General features: G+C 42.1%; 1 protein-coding gene across 1 annotated transcript in view; it reads right to left on the reverse strand.

Moving 5' to 3' along the window:
* Positions 1–8,985: 8,985 nt before the first annotated feature.
* Positions 8,986–16,348, reverse strand: part of AKT1 (AKT serine/threonine kinase 1) — a 71,528-nt gene continuing 64,165 nt past the window's right edge. The window contains exons 12-14 of the mRNA XM_042813570.1: positions 16,110–16,197; positions 11,325–11,427; positions 8,986–10,625 (exon numbers count right to left, since the gene is read on the reverse strand). Of these exons, the coding sequence (XP_042669504.1) occupies positions 10,546–10,625; positions 11,325–11,427; positions 16,110–16,197 (271 nt within the window). The 3' untranslated portion in view covers positions 8,986–10,545. The remainder of the gene's footprint in view (positions 10,626–11,324; positions 11,428–16,109; positions 16,198–16,348) is intronic.

A 16,348-nucleotide genomic window follows, 5' to 3' on the forward strand; every position in this document is an offset into this window, starting at 1 on the left:
CTTACTCATATCCTTAGTGTTTCGATGGGTTGTGTTACAGAGCGCAGAGTATAAGCTTATGAACATACAGAAATAGTTAAATTTTCAAACAAGTGTCTCACATACATAAAAGTGCATTAATTTTTTTATCTCTGTCCCAATGAGTTTCATTTCAGAAGATTGATTCTCCCACGCTTTCTTGCACTGAGTATTATCTTGCTAAATGAGTAACCTAATTGTTCTGATATCTCTTTCCAGAACACCAACATTATTTACTGTCACAAACTAGACTGGAAAATAGCTTTAAACCTAGTAAAAAATAAAGCTAGAAACCTGAGCCGGTCTTTTGGAGGAGCACTGTGTGGAGGCACATTATTGTGGTACAGTAAAAAAAAATACAGCTGAAAGTGCATTCAGTCTGCAAATGTTCATGGACTTCTCCAGATGTTAAGAGTGAGCTCCAGTATTCTTCATAATGTTTCATATTCAGCTGAGTTAATTAAATTCAGGATTGCCCTGTAAGTCTTCACTTCTCTGACAATGAGAGAACTTGGTCTTGGTTGAATGTAGTTTCATGCTTTACTACTTACAGAGGGATTTTTAGATAGCTGTGTGTTTAGGTAAGATTTTGACAAGAATGCAAGGCCTTTGTAATTCAGTAATTGTCTGGAGTAACAAAGTTCCATAGGAAAATACTTTGTTAATGTGAGCTTACCTCAGCACTACTCAACACAAGCATCTGTAAGTCCAGAAAATGTCTTTGAAATCTTTCTGCATTATGTTGGGCCTCACGCACCCAACGAGTGCACTGTGCTAATGAGACCAACAACAGGAATCTATTGTAAAGAGAGTGAGAGGGACTTTAATTATTTACAGCCACAAGTCTCCCACAGTGTTTATTCCATGCGTGTTCAAGTGTTGAGCCTGCATTTTTTCAGATCTCTTCTACTGACTTTGTCCCTTCTGTGCTGGTTCTGCTGATGTGGATGTAGCAACAACTTGTGCACTTCTGTCCACCTTCATGCTAACAGATTTTCCATTTGCTGCTGCAGTTCTGTCTATCTCTCCTGAAGAGATCAACTGAGCTCAAGATGCCGTTTCCTTGCTGTAAACTACTGTAAAATGACATCGTTTCTGTTTCTTTTGTCTTTTCCTTAGTTCCAGATATTGTCTCCAGTTGTGCTTTACAGTGCAAACACAGCTTATATGCAGAAGGTGTGGCTTTGGACTTTATCTGAAGCTCCCATCGCGTTAATTTCACAGGTAGTGTCTTCTTCCAAGTTAAATGATAACTTTCATTATGAGTGCTTCAGAAATGAGATCGCCTCTTGATGTTTTTAGTGGCATACATCACTTGCACATGAAAACTTGTTCAAACTTCAACATTTGTTCTCTGGATTTTCTTGAGAATTTCAGTTCTTGCAAGGCTTTTAACTTTATTCCTCCACTCCGAATATTTTCATAGTTTGCTTAACTCATGCTACCATCTGTTGTTCAGTAACTGCTCGGAGCCAAGAGGGCTGGTGGAGATCTGAGTTCTCTTAGATCAGCACTTGGCACTGTGGGTTTTTTCACAACCCAACAAGCCGTTCCAACAGCTGCATGTATGAATCACTGAAGTTACAGTGCCCTGCAGCACTCTGTAAGAATGGGTTTTGGCAATCTGGTCAGATGCCACACAAGTGAAAGTGCTATGAACTGAGCTTCTTGTAAGGTGTGACATAAATTTAAGGTACTTACTTCAATCCTTCTTTTCATATAATGTGGTTTGTTGTTGTTCAGAATGCTTTTGAAATACCTTGATTACACATAGTTTACCATTAATTACAAACAATATTCAGTAGGTTGGAAGGACTGTTGTTTGTTAAACTCTTTTGACACACTCCCTGTGCTATTTTGTATTACTGATAGTTTGCCCCAGCAAAACTGCTCTTCACATGTTCTCATGTCCGTCTATGTTTAAACCTGTCTCCAACAGTATTTTATTTCAGTTGTTTCAGTCAGGTTTGCTGTGATTATATGTTGATCATATGTTTATTGTTGATTATATGTTGATTATATGTTTACTGTTGATTTTATGTTTATTGAGAGACTCGCTATCCGTTACCGCTTTTCTGCAAGTGCTACAAAGCCTCGCTTCACCGGGAGTTGAGCTCCAACACTTCTTAAAGCTCTTGTTCAAGAGGAGAGCATGGGCTCCTTGCTGGTTTCAGAGCAGCTCGCTGAGTGCACGAGCACAAAGCCCAAAGCATTGTGTTTTCTGCTGGTGTAAATCAGCCCGGTGTCACTGAGCAAACAGAGCTACGCTGCTGAGGATCTGGTCCTGCATAGAAGTTGTTGGCGTTGTCAGTGTTTAATGATAACCATTGCTTTGGCTCAGTGTTCCACATAAAGCCATTTACAGAAGAATTTATGGAGTCCATATGTTTGTATTTCACTTAGCTGCCTAAATAAGGTGTGTGTGATGGGACGATATATACAGTATTTTGTCTCGATTTTATTTTGAAGCTGTTTTGCAGACTGGCTGGAGCAAAGCAGGGCAACTGGAGGATAGGACTTGTATCATCCAGGAATAGGGTGCAGAATCTTCCCTTCCCTCTGTGGGCAATTTCCACAGAGCTGCCTGGAAGGACTTCTCCACAGTTCCTCTTAGAAACTGAGTGGGTACCCAGGGGATGATGAGGGAGGAGTGCCAAACACAGCCTCAGTCATGCAGCAGAAGTAGGATGGGAAGGGGTATGATTAAGTCTTGTGCTCTGGGAGTTTAATTCTTTATATATTTATTTGAGTCTGACTGCAGGCCTTTCATAGTGCTGGAAGAGCAGATTAAAGCAGGATATGCAGGCTGCAGCCTGTCACAGTGAACCTGAGCACGCTGTAGAAGATTGGTGTTAGTTTCCCAGATTGACAAGGGTTCTTAGGAGTTTATGAGATTTTTAAAGAATTAAAGGGAATGAATTTCAGTCAACGTCTTACCAGGGATTTAACTGCAGGTAAGATAGGTGAAACTCTGTAGTTTGTACCACAGCCAACTTAGGTAAAGGATGCAGGTGTTCTTTTTGGCTTTTCCTGGATGTTTTACATTTAAATTCACTCAATTTAGGGAACTCTCACTCTGAAATAGAATTGGATGCCAAGCAGTGAGGAATGACCACATTTCTTATAAAGAAACAAACATTTCTAAATCTGTTAAGGAAAAGAAACGAATGACAGAAGGTGCAGTTACCTCCTCTTCTTGCCCTACTGATTTCTAGTTGTGCTTACGCAGCAGAATTGATACTGAAAATATCAAAATAGCAAATGACTTTAAAACTCAAGGGGAGATGTAATCTTTCCTTTGGTTGAGTCAGCAGGGCACGCCAAAATGCATCATAGGATTCTACAGTAAACTTCTATCCTCAAGGTTTCTAGAGTGGTCCCTAAGGGTTTGGGCAGGTGACAGAATTCAGCTCATTCCATTTCCACATTAAGGAACTGCACTATCCAAATGAGATTCAATCCCTGCCTGAAGCTAAATACTGTATAGTCTCCAGTACTGTACATCTTGTAGCAAAGTCAGCACACCCAGACAAGCAGCAGGGACTGCAGCCTATGGTCAGAGCCTTCTTCCAGTCCATGCACCGTGCCAGAGAGCATCAGTGGAAGAAGGAATACTGACAGGCTTTACCATAACTCCTTACACTCATTAAATCCACACTTGTCTGAGATGAAGGCCAGAGGTCTAGCAGCTTCTTTATACCATTTACAATGGAGTTTAACTGTATATGGGGTTCCTGAAGTCTCTGCAGTGACCTGAAGGTCAGAACACTGCCCAAGAGAAATTAATTACTTAAATTGACACAGTATCTCTTACTTTACACACCTTCTAGAAGGGACTGCAGGTCTGAAACGAGCTAAGAAGGCATAAGAACGACAGTGAAGATAGGGAAAAAGAGAAGGAAGAAAACCATTGCTTCTTGTATGCTGCAAAGAGATGGAAAGGAGGAAGGTTATCATAAGGAAAACATCAAAAGACAAAAGGAAGAGTACTGGTACTCAGACAAAACTTACTTAAAAGTAAGCAAAGGGGGAGAGGGGACAGGATAGAGAAAACTGGTCTCGGTGTGGTGGGGAAGTGAGAGCCCACCTCCGTGTGCCTGCTTTTTTCTGTTCCCAAGAGAGATGTGCTCTGCAGAAGACAGATGGCATTGCCATTGCCTGTGCTCCTGTGGGGGATTTTTCCAGATGGGGAGTTGGAAGCTTCTTTGTGCTGTTACAGCCTTCCCCTCGAGCAGCTCTCCACCCCTCAGGGCCTCCACCAGTCTGTGTGCTCGGATCCCATGCTCCTTGTACACGTGCACACGTCTTGCTACTGCATGCATTTCAGCTGAGCCTGTTATAAAATGGGTTCATTTATATCTACGGTGTTCTTCACACTTAAGAAGGCAACCAGGATGCTTCTCATAACGCGCACCTGTGTTTTGTCACAACGAAGAGATTGCTAACAAAAACAACAAAAACAAAAAAATTACCAGCACTGATCTTAAGGAAAAGCTGACAGGACTGTTTTACACAGGGGAACCACAGATACCATTGCCACCATCACCCAGAAACTTCAGCAGTCAGTGCCAGTGCTTTTCTATCTCTGACAAATAGAACAGAAATGACAGGTTTCTCAAAATTACCTGAAAAAAAAAACAACTGTGGGGTGACCAAGGGAACAGGAGAAATCCAAGGAAGGCCATTTTAAATAACAAGCTGTCACCTTTGATTTGCTCTTCCTCAACAGCTGAGCCAACGAGCACAGAACGTAAAACTTTGGAAAGGTAACGTGACTTCAAGCTTTACAATCAACTACAGGGAGGGACTAAGTTTGAGCCCTTTGTCTTAGTTATACATTAAATTTATGAAAACCTCACCTGTGTACATAAGTACATTTTTTGGTTTGTTTTTATACTTTCCTTCCTCTGCAACTTTCCATTTGCAGCAAGAGACCTTGCTCTTTCCACTCCGTTTTCATTCAGTTTCACTTTGTACTCGTTACTGGATTGTCACCAGATATTACAGTCTTCTGGTTAGTTTCCTTTCCCCAGGAACAGCAGAAGAAGGAAAAATTGTAGCAGATTATAATATATGGAAAGTCAACTACATGCAGCAACCATCTTTCTTAAAAACAGTATCACTGATTTCATTATTACAATTCACAGAGGGGTTTGTCTTCTGATCTTTCTGCACATCCATACATTCTTTAAAATCACCAACTTAGCAAATACCTAAGAAAAGTTTGCTGTTGTTTAAAGAAAAAACAATCAAACACATTCAAGCTTGGAGATAGGAAAATACACAGGGCACAGTCAGCAAAAGCAGGTTGCTCCGAGCTTCACTGTCCAGGTGGGTCACAGCCCAAAGGATGGTGACTCCACAGCCTCTCTGAGCAACCCGCCACCTCCTTCACAGTGATAAGGATTTTTATTACATCCAAACAGGTTTTCTCCTGTTTCAAGGACACAATAATGCAAAGAGATGCGATGGTGGGGAGTCCATAAAAAAAGATCACGCCGGTGGTAGGATTGCATCTCATCTGGTTCTGTGATTAATTTCCACTCTTGTAGTCAAAATGATTTTTGTCTCTTCTGTGGGGTGAATATTTAACTTAAAAAAGGTGTGGAATCATAACAACCATCGGAATCCAGGAAACACAACAAGAGCAGCCTGGGCAGCAGTCTTTCTGAAACACACTTAAGAGACCCAGTGGAAGATGCAAAATACAACAGGTGTGGCAATGGAATAGGGAACACGAATGAAAAACTGCAAAAAATCATATAAACAGAATGACTGGACTTACATTTAATACAGGAAAGTGTTGATAAAGTCCATTTCTAGGGGAGCCAATACTGAGCTCAGTGCAGACAGCCACGTGAAACAACCTCTCTGGGAGGGAAAAACCAAGAACTGAGCAGAGAGTGCGCTGGAAAGCTGCAGAGGTGTCACACACAAAGTCCTTCACCTGGTCCCCAAAGGAGGGCCCACCATGTGCACAACACCACGATGGGGACCAGCAGTAAATAACTACCCAAATAAAGAAAGAGGAGAGGGAAAAGGCATGCAGGGACTACTGTAATGAAACGGCTTTGTTTAAAATGATTTCAAACACAGAGCAACCAGTCATCACCTGATTAGAATGCGACATATGTTCCATTAGACAGAACTACGAAACGTCTGTACACTCAGCTGCATTTGGGATAATAAGCTCTCATTTGCTATAGGCACTGTATGTTCTTTTCGTTTTACTTCTAGTGGCAATTAACCTCCCTGTTATTAAGAAAATTGAGCTCAAAGTGGAAGACAAACACACTCATTTGCAACGCTGAAGAAACAAGATCCTTTCACATATGCTCATTTCTTCAAATGTGTTTTTACCTCCAAAGCTCTTTAAGATACAGCGAAGCAAATCAAACCTTCCTCCTAACTTACCAATTCCCAGACTTCTCAGGCAGAAACCCCCACAACTCTCACAGGCGCTTCACGTTAGCAAGCTCTGCGTCTCCAGCTGCTTGGGGCTTACATTCCCACCGCAGACCTCCATCCTAAGCAAGTCCTGCTGCTGGAGGCAAAATCTGGAAACTTCAAACAATCAAGGAAGGTTTTCACCTCCCATCTAAAAAAAAAAAATACTTGGAAAACTGTGAGGAAATCCAAACAGTACAATTTTGGGCCTGCATGAGAGCAGTGCAGCAGCTGGAGTGCACGTGGAGCTCATGGAAAGATGATGATGTAGAAAGAAAACTGCAGAAGCAGCAGTTCGCTTTGTTGTGAGATGCGAGAGGTCAGTTCAGCATTCAAAGCTCTGCACAGAAAGCACAGCAGTCCTGTGCCAGTTTAGAGAAAGAACAGTTTGCCAAACCTGACGAGACTGTAACTTCTCAGGACACATAATGGGATTTGCAGTATCACCTGGCTTTGGGCAAAGTCTCTTAGCCCCAAATAGCAGCAGCGCATGTTCCGAGCAGCTTTCAGCTGACCATGTCTCTGGACTGCAGTTAGCTCCTAGTTAACAGAGAAACGCTGCTTGCTTTTATACTGTTGCAAATGTAAGTTTTTCTCCTGTTTTCTCCCAGCCTGATTTTACAGCCAGGTTCTCGGGCTGCAGCACACACCTGTGAGCAATGTTCTGCATTCAGGAGGCGTAGCACTCAGCATGCACCATCTTCATCTTGAAAGGGACCCCATTACACTGAGCTCTGCCAGCATTTTGGGGGTAAGGACCCAGAACCAGACAAAAAATAAGCAGCAGGGAGAAAGAAGATGGCACAGCTCAGCCAGGATACCTGGCTGGTATCCAGGCTGGACATCACAGCAAGGACAACTTGAGATTAAGCAGGAGGTCAGGAAAGCAATAATTTAGAAGATGTCTGGAGGCATTCCTTCCATGTACAAAAATGAAGGCAAAAAAAGCTGCACAAAAAATAGGAGCTAGAAGGCACTGCTATCAGTATTTCAAGCAGTAGCAGAGAAAAGGCATCAGGGAACACAGGAACAACCTGTGACATGGAGGACCGGTGGCCTGGTCAACAGCAGACTATACACAGTATAGGAACACACACTGAAAAAGACACCAGTGTCAGATCAATGGGATTGTAAGATCTTTGCTGCAACGCCTAACAGAAGAACACGATGACATTTGTCAGTGCCAGAGGGAAGAACAAAGAGGTTCTGACAGCTTTACAAGTTCTGTTTGTATGTTTTAAACACACCAGCTAAATGAATGCACGAGATTTAAGCACTTTCTGCATGTGCTATATAAAAGCAATGAGATGAACAAGGCAGCTCACAGACTTGTGCCAGGGAAAGACAGCAGTACCATATCAGCTTCTTCTCATTTTCTCTGTTCAATCAAAACTTAAAGAACATATTTTATATCTGCAGTAGGCTGCGGGTGAGTATTCAGTCAAGACAACAGGCTTTGAAAAACCACAGGTGAAATGAGGACTCACATCCAGAAGACCCTGTGCTGAGGAGTGGCCCTCAGTTCACTGTTGCCAGCAATGCTAAGATTACCACACTTTCTGACAGACGTTTTGTCCTCTTAATTCCATCGTAGATATGGAAGTTAAAACAAAAATCCAATAGGAACAACTAGCAAAAAAACCCCACTGTTCTCAGACAGCGCCTCAACAGACCGACCTGATCCTCATCTGTTCCTGCATTTGGAAAAACACATTTTCCTTGGGGCAGATTGTGGTAACCTTTGCTCCTTAGCGTTGTCTACATTTGGATGCACGAAGGACGTTAGTTCTGATCTGGTCAGGGCTTGTAGACTTGCAGAAGAGTTCTCTGGACTTCATCCCTGAGCTGGCTGCAAATTCAGATGAAGGTTTAAGCAAAGGAAGAAGCTGTTAAGAGATGGGCAGTCCAGCACCAATTTAAGGTATACTCTACAGACAGATCCTCCTTTCACTTTCCATCTTTGCATAAAACATGCAATAAATTCTACTGAGAATTACAGCCTACTCCTTGAACCAAAAGAATGTTTTGGACATTTAAAGGCTTACAACGGTTGCAACTTCTGTGCTTAGTTTGAAGCAAATTACAGTTGTTCTTGGATGCTCTTGCACTTTTCTCTGTATTCTCATTTGAAAAAGGACATTCCAGCCTTGTGTAACTGGCTCCCAGAAGTGATTAATACCAGTCCCTAGAAAGGAAACAGTGTTATATGTTGTGCACTGGCCAGAGTGACTGAAACAGAAATACCTTTAGGTTTGGGGCCTCAGTAACTCACTGTTGCTAGCACTGGGAGGACAGCAGAGAGGCCCGTCCTCCTTTCCCTCAAGAGTGATTCCACAGCAGGGCGTATTTCACTTCACCAAACTTTACCAAAACTGTCCTAACACCACAATCAGCACAGAGATGTAACAACCAGGGAGGGACAGAAAAGCTAAAATCCCTTCACCGACTCTTGAAACAGGAGCAACTGTTGCATCTGTACAGATTCAGAAGGCTCCTACTACAATAAATAAGAACCTAACGTGTTAAAGCAATTTTTATTTAAGTATTTGGAGGGAAACTTCCATATCATAAGTAAAAATACTAGAGTTGAACGTTGTTAAAAAAAAAAAGTCAAGATGATGGTTCTCTGTGCAAACGCAGCAGGCTCTGATGGAAAGGGGAAGCAAAGGGGTTCACAATATACTCCTTTTCAAATAAAAATCAAATGCTAGTTAACGGTGGTACATGGAATCGTTTTTTATACAGTCAAGAGAACAAAAAAAAAAAAAACAAACACAAAAAAGCAATTTAAGAGAATGCAACCTACATTGGAATAAATTCATTCGCAGGAGAGACAGAATAAGACTGCTTTTATGAAAATTACAAAGAAATTGATACAACAAAAACAGGGTGAGGGGAATTTTTCCACTAAGGTTAAAAAAAAATGAAGAAACAAAAAAAAAAATTCACTTTTTGAACACCATTATTATTCAAACACATACGAAGTTTCAACCTAGTTTTTTTTCTTACACATGGGAAACACTGGTAAAGTGAATCTTCAAGAGTGAGAAGGCACTGTGAACTGTCAGCTGATACCTTTAACGCACACTCAAGAAAGAGGAAATGATCTGGCATGATGCAAAAAATCATTAAGTGTTTATATATATTCATATATCTTTTCATTAAAAAAAAAGCGGCAACAAGTCATTACTTCAGTGCCAAAACGGACGTCTGTCTGCATAACTCGCTCCTTCAGGTGGTTTCTCATGTAGACCTGCATGGCATTTTATACAGTGGTGAAAGTGGATGATTCTGTGTTGTTGCAGTTCAAATTAATTGGTAAAGTAAGCATTTGCTATGTTCTGAGAAGCCAATCCTATGAAGTATTCCTAACCTACACAAATGGAACAATTAAATGCACTGTCCTGAACGGAACACTCATCTGTGCTATGTAGCAATGGACCAGATTCCACTGGATTCGGTTTGATATGTAATGTCTTGTAGCAGATGTTATAACAAAAATAACTTTTGCTTTTTGATTTACCTCACTGAGGCCATTAATGCTGTTCCTATAGTTGGTTTTCTGGAGCTGGATGACACTTCAACTGCTGTCCAAAATGAGTTTGAACCTTAATCCTCCAGAGTTTGTTCACTTTGTTGCTTCTATTATTGCACTAACTACTAAAGTCTTATATCTTCCTATATAAATCTAATTGTTCAGAGTGCAGATTCTATATTTAGACAATGAACTGTATGAAATAAATAAAACAAGGGGATGCTCTGGTCAGAGTTGCTGATATGTTGAATACCTTAATTAATTCTAAAGTAAACAGTTTTGGTGCATATTCTTAAAAACCTATGGTCGTTCAGCATAAGAGCCTTGACATAATACTTTAAGAATGGATTTGCTTTCCTTCTCAAAAATGCATCAAAGAATTGTTTTAAATACAGAATCTGTGAGGCTTCCTACAAATTCATCTAAATCGTAATACAAACACAGTTTGTAATTCAGATAATATAGAAAGTTCTCTAGTGTCCATTGAAGTAAGGTCCCCAAAATGCAGTCTGTTTTGTTTCTGAATGGGAAAACACTGCAAAACATTAAGCGGTTCCACTGGCTGAATAGGAGAACTGAGGAAAATGAGGTCTTCTCTCATTGTCTACACAATCCATGCTGTCATCTGGAGGAAGAAAAACAAACAGAACAAACCCATTAGACAACATTTGGTTCTTTTTTTATTTTACATAAACAAACATGGAGATAACACACAGTAAATCTCTCTCAGAAATGGCAGCGTTGATTTCTTCTTCCACAGCTGGAAAAGACAAAGAGACATCAAGTCTGAAATCTCTCCCTGTTCACTGGGCATAGGAGCAGATCCTGAGTTTATGTTTACTGTGCAAATGGTTGTTTGGATCTCTATTTGAAACTGCTAGGGGCTTTCATCACTTAACTTCATATTCAGTGCTCTGAATCTTTGGCAGCTGCTATTTCAAAGTACTGAACATGCTCCATTCGAATGAAAGACTGACTGAGAATGGACATCAACCCAGACTCAACTGACTGCATATACCCAGCGTGTGAACAGATGCACGCAGCAAAGCTCATGGACAGAGCTTTTTTCCCCAGCAGAGGACTATGCAGATTTTGAAAAGACAACAGAATAAATAACTTCAGTGTCTTTTAAACTGAGTTTCCCATTTCTTAAGCAGGAAAGATGTGTGGAAAGTTTCACATTGATTCTGAAATTCAGACAAATTCTTGGTCAAATACATGAAGATGCTCACACATTTTTGCACACGTTCTAACAAATAACCTTACAGCAAATTGTTTCTACTGGTCTGGAAAAGACAGCAGGAAATGTTTGGGAGAACTTTACCTTGGTCAGGAGGAGTGATTGTAATCATCTGTGCTGTAAATTCTTCATCGAAGTATCTTGTATCTGTTTCAGATGTAACTTGTGGCTTAAACGGAGGTACAAGCTATGAAAAACAGAAAGATACTGTTTGTTTCCAGGTTCACGAAGCACTGCTTCAAGCAGGCAGGATCTGAAGCATGGTTATAAGCTACAATGGCTTCAAAAAAACCCAGCAGTCCATAAAAAAGGAACAGCATGCATTAAGGCTAGGTGTGCACTTCTGAGGCCTTTAAGACGTTGCACTTCTAGAATTTAATTGTACTAAGAAAATCCTACGCTCCTAATGTCACTTCAAGTAAAAAATAACATACATGTAAGATATTAAAATGAACAGTACATACTGCTTCTCTTCCTAATTATATGCAAATCCAGCCTGATTTACACTCGAGGAGGTTGAAAAGGAGGTAAGAACCAGCAACTGCAAATGGATCAGTAATCCTTGCAGAAAAAGTCACAGAACCATCGGAGTTGGAAGGGACCTTTAAAGGCCATCTAATCCAACTCCCCTGCAGTGAACAGGGACACCCACAGCTCCATCAGGTGCTCAGAGCCCCGTCCAGCCTGACCGTGGCTGTTTCTCAGGACGGAGCACCCACCACCTCTCTGAGCAACCTGTGCCAGTGCCTCGCCAACCTCACTGTAAAAAACTTTCCTAATAGCCGGTCTAAGTCTCTCCTCTGTTAGTTTGAAACCATTTCCCCTTGTCCTGTCACAACAGACCCTGCTAAGGAGTCCATCCCCTTCTCCTTTTCAGCCCCTCTTCAGATACTGAAAGGTCTCCCCCAAGCCCCAGCTCTCTCAGCCTGCCCCTCCTTGGGTCATTTTCACAGCCTTCCTCTGGACACGCTCCAATAGGCTCACCTCTCTCCCGTACTGAGGAATAAGAGTGATAACATTCACAAAAACATTCCAACTACAGTTACTGTGCCCCAGCAGCTCAAAACATGACTGCAGCAGCCTGGGAGAACGTGGGTCACAGCAGCAGCTACATCAAGCATTACGCTCCCAATCCCCAAGAAGCAGTTTGATGTAAATGCTGAACTTAAATAAATAAATAAATAAATAAATCAAAGTGTTACAAAAAAAAAAAAAAAGCAGCAGTAACCATCATCCTCTTGTTACAGCACTGTTTGGGTCCCATTCTTGAAATGCACTTGGGCAGAAGGGCCAGAAATCATTCATGTGTACATAGGCAAGCCTTGGCAACTGGAACTCCAGATGGAGCTGAGCTGCTTGAACGGGGCTGCAGGAGAAGAAAGGCTGGGAAGCGGGGTGCCAGAGCCGGCTGCACGCAGATGCACGGAGCTGGAACACGTACAATTTTGGAGGGCAAAGTATGTGGGATTCAGACCTTGCTCACCTCCCCGCCGCACGATACACGAGGAACACGATGTAAACACTGCCCTCAGCCTGCCCACAGAGGGCACGCGCAGCTCTCAGCTGGGCTTCGGGTCACCCACCGCTGGGGTTAAATGTGGCCATCTTTTAATAGCGCTGAGCCACACCAGGCAACAATCCTGGAGCGTGATTGAGGAAGTATATGGCTTCCAAGCTGAAACCGCAGGGAAAGGTTCATCTGGGCAAGTGGTAAATGGCTCAGACTGGAATTAAGCAGTGACCCTGAGATGCACTTTTGCTCTTGCACAAACAGAGCGGCAGAAATCACTACCTGGAAAATATCATCATATCTTGAACGTACAAAAGGATCTCTTTTCCACCTTCAGATCCAAGCTGGAGGAAAGCTGAAGAATCATCTGTTTGGCAAGTCAGCTAATAGGAAAATCACTGCCTTCAAGCTCCTCATTAGCCTTCTTTTTGAGAGCACCTAACAGCGCTGCTCTGACTTTCCCACACGACAATACAGCCCCTTCTTTTTCAGTGTAAAGCCTCTAAGCAATGTAATCAACACATATGGCTTTATTTCCAAATACAAAGAAGCATTCTGCAGTTTAAAACCAATCTTTAAATACTAAGGGACATACAAATTCTATCTTTATTATAGAAGAGAGCAAAATTACAGTACGTATTCATCATCCTTTTTTAATTGGTAATTGCTCTCTGTTCCCAAGTATGGCTTCAAGGAGCCTGGCAAATGTTTCTGTAAAAAAAATTAGGTCGGGCTTTATGTCCCGAATTTGAAACGGAAAAGGAAACCGGATATCCCAAAGGCAGCAGTCCCTCTGCGCCCTGCAGTCCTCCCAGAGCTATTGAAGAGGGAATGGCGCGCATTGTCATGCTAATAACAGTATTCCGATCAAGTCAAACCAGCAGCATTACGCATAAAGCCCCGCTGAGGATGAGTATTATTTATCACATCATTTCTATTCTTTCTCCTCATAGCAGTTTTCTGCCTGTTACCTTAAAGTGAACCTGTGTATGCTGTTTCACAAGCCGTGCGTGCATGTGCGCATGAAGCTCGGTCTGTCCTTTTCAAGCCCAGGGTGCTTTGGGCATGGCAGAGCTCCCAGCCGCTCTGGCTTGCTTTGTGCAGCGCACAGTGATTTAGGACTTGGGCACTGCAGCAGACACCTGAACTGTGCACATCAGAGCGACTTGGAGCAGCAGCCCTAAGTCAGAACGCATGTGTAATGGGCGACTGCTGCCTGGATCATTTCTTCCTTTTATTTTAGGATCTGTTAAAAGCAATTTGAGACAGATTATGCTGCACCCACAAGACAAAATTCTTTTCCTAGCTGTCAAATTCAGAACATTAAGCTGGAAACAGAGGGGAAGCCACAGAAAGCTACACTGCTGGCTTTAGCAAGCAAATATGTTGCTTTACTGAAAAGCTGTCACTGCAATAGCTCTGCAGCTCACCCAGCAGAGGTGCCACCTGTAGCCTCCCACTGCTGCAGACCAGCTTGATACCCGCAGGCTTATGCTGGCTTAAGAGGCAAAAGAGCCCAGTAAAACCTGCTTGATATTAACATCGCATTGCGTACGTCTCACGTGTGGATGGGCAAAGCACTGCAAATTGAACTGCACCTTTTGTTATACCAGAGACAAATATAAGCACTTCTCCAGGACAGTCTAAGTACAGTCTAATGAATATTTTACGTTCCTGGGACAACCTCAGTTATTCAAAACCGCTTATAACTCAAAGCACAGCTCTGTTTCCAAAAAGCTTAATTACCAAGCAAGTGTTCCTGAGTACCCTAAACCTGCACTCATAAACATATTTGCCATTTTCTGAAGATGGGGGGTAACCAAGCTGAGTGCACAACAACCCCAGGCAGCTGACAGAATTGCAGATTTATCCATCATGCTGCATTTCAGGTAAATGCTGCAAGAACCTCACTGGACCACCCAGAACTCAGGCAGCAATTGCTCATGGGCTGTATGAAATCTCTTCATTTACACAGCACAGCTATTTCTATAATAGATAACAGCTTACATCCAATTTCAGGTGCAGTATTGATGGGATAGGAACAAAAGCAGAATCCAGCCTCCTTGCACAAGCCACACTGTTCCCTCCTGCCCAAACCTACCTCATAGGTTGCATGGAACTCTGCAAGAGACATTTTGAAAGGACAGATCTCAAAGCTTCATACGCTTTCAAGGCACAAAGAGCTACTTTCTAATTTTTCAGTTCCTTTTAGTCATACAAATCTAGGAGGAAGTGAACAAGAAGGAAACAGAGCTCTCCTTGTATAGAAGCACTGGACAATTCTCTTACTGCAGTATGGAAAGCAGTGCTGTCATTCTCTGCTTTCTAGGAAAACAAAAATTGCACTGCATTAGTTTTACCAAAAGAATCCAAGGAATTAGAACTCCTTTCTTGCCTGCTTTCATCAACTGGAGGGAGAACTGAACTCTACTGACAGATTCAACTAGACCTGGTATCTCATGGGGTTGCAGGGGAAGGAGGAAAATGAGGGAAGACTGAGGTTGGGTGAGATCATATGACATCAGTAAATGGGAGCCTTGAATCACCAGACCTAAGCTTTAGTTAGATGCATTTCATGTGACTGTTAGGAAATGGTAGCTGATGAGAGTTAAATGGGAGAGGACAACAGCAGATCAAAAGCATCAACAGGGACATCCCAGAAGAGTGCACTGAGTGACCTGGGAGTGAAGGGGCAGTGAGACAGACACAGCTGATGAAACTCACTGGAACGCCTACAGACTCAGTGGGTCTCAAGGAAAGCTGAGGAGAAAAGCCATGAAGGGCGACACTTCACAACATTCCTTCTCACCAAAGACACACACACCTTAGGCTTGAATTGATGCAAAAGACTGTACTTCACTGTGCCTGCTCAATTCAGCCTGATTTTGTCATTCAAGACAAGAAAAACAAAGGGAATGGCACTGCCAGTCTTCTACTCTGCTTCTACAAAGCTTTGCTTCCAGATGCTCAGGAACCAGCAGTTCCCAACTTTCAGGCTCCATAAATCACAAGGGGTACATCAGTTGATAGCAAGAAACGGCAACAGGAATTCACAGGAAATGCTATTTCAAAAGCTTATATAGCATCTACATTTGGAAGCAATTTTGGCTATAGCCTATTTATTCAGTCACAGGAAACCATCTCTTATTGACAGAGGCTTCTCAATGCAGGGAAAAAAACAAACCAAACCTTTGGTTCTGAAGCAATTCAGCCACAGGATTTTAAGAAGCAAGGAGCAATTCAGCCTTGACAAAAACAATTGCAAACCTCTTCTGCGGAGAACTTGTGTGTACCGTACCAAAGGCAACAAAATCTGAGGTGCGCTACCATTCACCTTGGGAGAAGAGTTGTTTCAGTACCTTTTTCTCGTATACATCTTGCCAAACAATGCCAGCAAAGAATTTGTGTTGCATAATCTCCTTGGCATCATCAGGACCGCCTCCTAACCTGTTTGGGGCAAAATAAAGAGGTGGTTGAATACAGTTATTTTTTCTTCATACGATTTTTATTAAATTGTACTGAAGAAATTTGGAGTTTACATAACACATTCCAGAGCAATTCTGGCATTTGCTTCACATTTGTTTTTTCTGCAAGGCCT

The sequence above is a fragment of the Centrocercus urophasianus genome, unplaced genomic scaffold (genome assembly GCF_019232065.1).
Source record: "Centrocercus urophasianus isolate 14NV4802_14NV808 unplaced genomic scaffold, USGS_Curo_1.0 seq_14, whole genome shotgun sequence".
NCBI lineage: Eukaryota > Metazoa > Chordata > Aves > Galliformes > Phasianidae > Centrocercus > Centrocercus urophasianus.